Source organism: Sapajus apella, unplaced genomic scaffold (assembly GCF_009761245.1).
Source record: "Sapajus apella isolate SASKATOON/1434 unplaced genomic scaffold, GSC_monkey_1.0 scaffold33, whole genome shotgun sequence".
Classification (NCBI taxonomy): domain Eukaryota; kingdom Metazoa; phylum Chordata; class Mammalia; order Primates; family Cebidae; genus Sapajus; species Sapajus apella.
Window position 1 is genome coordinate 8,152,472 of NW_022436973.1, and position 2,720 is coordinate 8,155,191.

General features: G+C 51.7%; 1 protein-coding gene across 1 annotated transcript in view; it reads right to left on the reverse strand.

Annotated features, from left to right (window-relative positions):
- Nucleotides 1–381: 381 nt before the first annotated feature.
- PROCR (protein C receptor) overlaps nt 382–2,720 on the reverse strand; it is a 5,337-nt gene continuing 2,998 nt past the window's right edge. The window contains exons 3-4 of the mRNA XM_032295152.1: nt 1,297–1,575; nt 382–1,044 (exon numbers count right to left, since the gene is read on the reverse strand). Coding sequence (XP_032151043.1) covers nt 929–1,044; nt 1,297–1,575 — 395 coding nt within the window. The 3' untranslated portion in view covers nt 382–928. The remainder of the gene's footprint in view (nt 1,045–1,296; nt 1,576–2,720) is intronic.

A 2,720-nucleotide genomic window follows, 5' to 3' on the forward strand; every position in this document is an offset into this window, starting at 1 on the left:
AGTAGGTCACTCAGAAAGGGTATAGTTCAAAGGGGAACAAAAGGAGCCAAAAAAATGGAATTCTAAGGAAGCCAGCATTTCTAGGGTGAATCGAGTAAGGTGACATCGTCAAAGGGATTGAAAAAAAAATGAAACAGAGTAGTTTTTAAAAGTTGAAGTATGGTATCTCAGAAGTTAAGGTAAAAAGAGAGTTCTAGTCCTGTAAATTTGCAGATACCACAGAGGGTGACGGTTTGACAATTAGTGGTTACTGGTGATCTTACAGCAGTGTCCAGAGAAGTCAGATTGCAGAGGGTCTAACAGTGAGTAAGAAATAAGGAAGCAGAAGAAATGGGTACAGGTTACTTTTCCAGAAGATTTGCAAAGTGAAGGAAATAACAATGCCTTAAATATAATAAATTTATTAATATTATTAACTGATTAATAATTCATTACTGCCATATGACTTGGGTTTACATTTCCACAACTTCTTCATGTTACTTCTTTTTACCCTATTATACCAGTGTTCCATCCCAAGTCTGACACACTTGGAAGCACTGAATGTTGTATGTTGGTTGTGGATGACTTGTTTATTTGGTTGTATCTTTTGAATGCCTCAGGTGATTCTGTCTGTCTTTGGATGGTGGGCCATAGGCCCCCTGTCCCAATTCCATCATCTGTTTTCCACAGAGACAGATAAACATTCACTTATCAGACCAATTCACCAAAGCATGCAAGTTCTTAAATTCTTAGCAAACCAAGTACTTTGTCCACCTCTCCTCTCCATCTCCCTTCCTCCAACCTTCAGTGGATAGATGTGGGAGAAGAAAGGAGCTGTCACTCTGAACCTTCTGGTGTTTCAGTTGGTGAGTCTGGCTTCACAGTAAGCTGAGACTTTCCCTTGCCAGCCTCCATCAATCCAGCCCCTTCTGAAGGGGTTGGAGAGTAATTAACATCGCCGTCCGCCTGTACACAGGAAGATGCCCACAGCCACACCAGCAATGATGAAACAGCCCACCAGGACGCCCAGCACCAGCGAAGTATAGGAGCGGCTTGTATGGCTTCCTGCAAAACATGCAGAGAGTTAGCCCAAAGAATAGACCCCCAAGGAGTCCATGATTTGAGTCAAACCCCAAAGCGTTTCTGCCTTAGAGGAAAAGGACCCGTTCACCAACTGACTTAAGCAGAGTGTGTTCTGTCCCAAATCCCCAGCTGCAGGTCTCTTGTTGCTCTGGGGATGCATCCTTTAGGTCCATCCATTTCTCTGGAACCCGCCCTCTCCCCAGCTCTCAGGCCTGGGCCCCAGTCCCATCATACCTTTCATGTTTTCCGTGGTAATATGTTTCTGCACATACTGCACACAGGTGTCCTCCAGGAATTCCCGCATTTCATACCGAGTGCGGTTGTAGGCGTTGAGCTGCTTCAGGGTGTAGGTGACCACTCTTGAGGGGACCTGGGTGCCTGCCTCCCACAAGGCTGTCTCTGGCCGGAAACTCACAAAGGAGCTCCCATTCACAGCCACTTGGAAGAAGACATGGGCTCTAGAGCCCTCGGGAGGCAGCTCACAGCCCAGGAAGCAGCGGATGGTCAGAGGAACTGTGGATGGGGAGTCAGGGTCAGGGGACTGTGCAGAGAAGGTGCCAGGTGTGGGGGGAGGCCCAGTGAGGGAAAAAGAACACAGGAAGGCGAGAGTCAGTGGTGTAAGGAGAGGGGAGTCTAGGTCAGGGAACTGTGGGGAGAAGGGCCTGGTGCTGTGAGGAGGGGTTTGGAGTTAGACTGTTAGAGGCTAAGAAAGCAGGGACTATGATGAAAAAGGGAAACTGTCAGGCCTTGTTCAACTGGTGATAGAAAAAAATGTGTGGGGGGAGGCAGGTATGGTGGCTCACACCTGTAATCCGAGTGCTTTGGGAGTCCAAGGTGGGTGGATCTCCTGGGGTCAGGAGTTCGAGACCAGCCTGGCCAACATGGAGAAACCCTGTCTCTACTAAAAATACAAAAAATTAGCCAGACGTGGTGGCATGCGCCTGTAATCGCATCTGCTTGGGAGGCTGAAGCAGTAGAATCGCTTGAGCCCGGGAGGCAGAGGTTGCAGTGCGCCGAGATCATGCCACTGCACTCCAGCCTGGGCAACAGAGCAAGACTTCGTCTCAAAAAACAGGCGGGGGGGCGGGAGAGACTAGGAGAGAAAGGAGTTAAGGGCCGTGAGGGGAGGGAGGAGGTGGGGCTTTGAGAAAAGAAACTGGAGTCTTTGAGGAGTTGGGGTTGTAATGGGGAGGGAGCGGGGCTTTGAGAGAAGAAATTGGGGTCTTTGGAGAGGATTTGGGGTCCTGAGGGGAGCTAACAGCGAAGTCGTTAACTTCTATGAGGAGAGGTGGCTGGAGGGTGGAGGGTAAAGTCCTGGGGTGTGGGAGGAGAAGGACTGTGAAGCGAGGGGTGAGGAGTCTTCAGGGGACCTTCGAGGTCACGGTGTCAGGGCCTCCCAACAGGGTCTGCCCCAAGAGTTTATGCCAGCAGGACGACCGCCGGAGTCGGGGCTTTCTTAGAGGGGACACCTGCCTCTCTCCAGCCCGCACCCGGCAATCTTTAAAGGCCCAGGCGCCACAGAACTCCAGTGGCGGCAGGGTCCCTGCAAGTCCCTGCCGGCCTCCACCCGCCAGACCCCGCCTCCACCCGCCAGGCCCCGCCTCCACCCGCCAGGCCCCGCCTCCACCCGCCAGGCCCCGCCTCCACCCGCCAGGCCC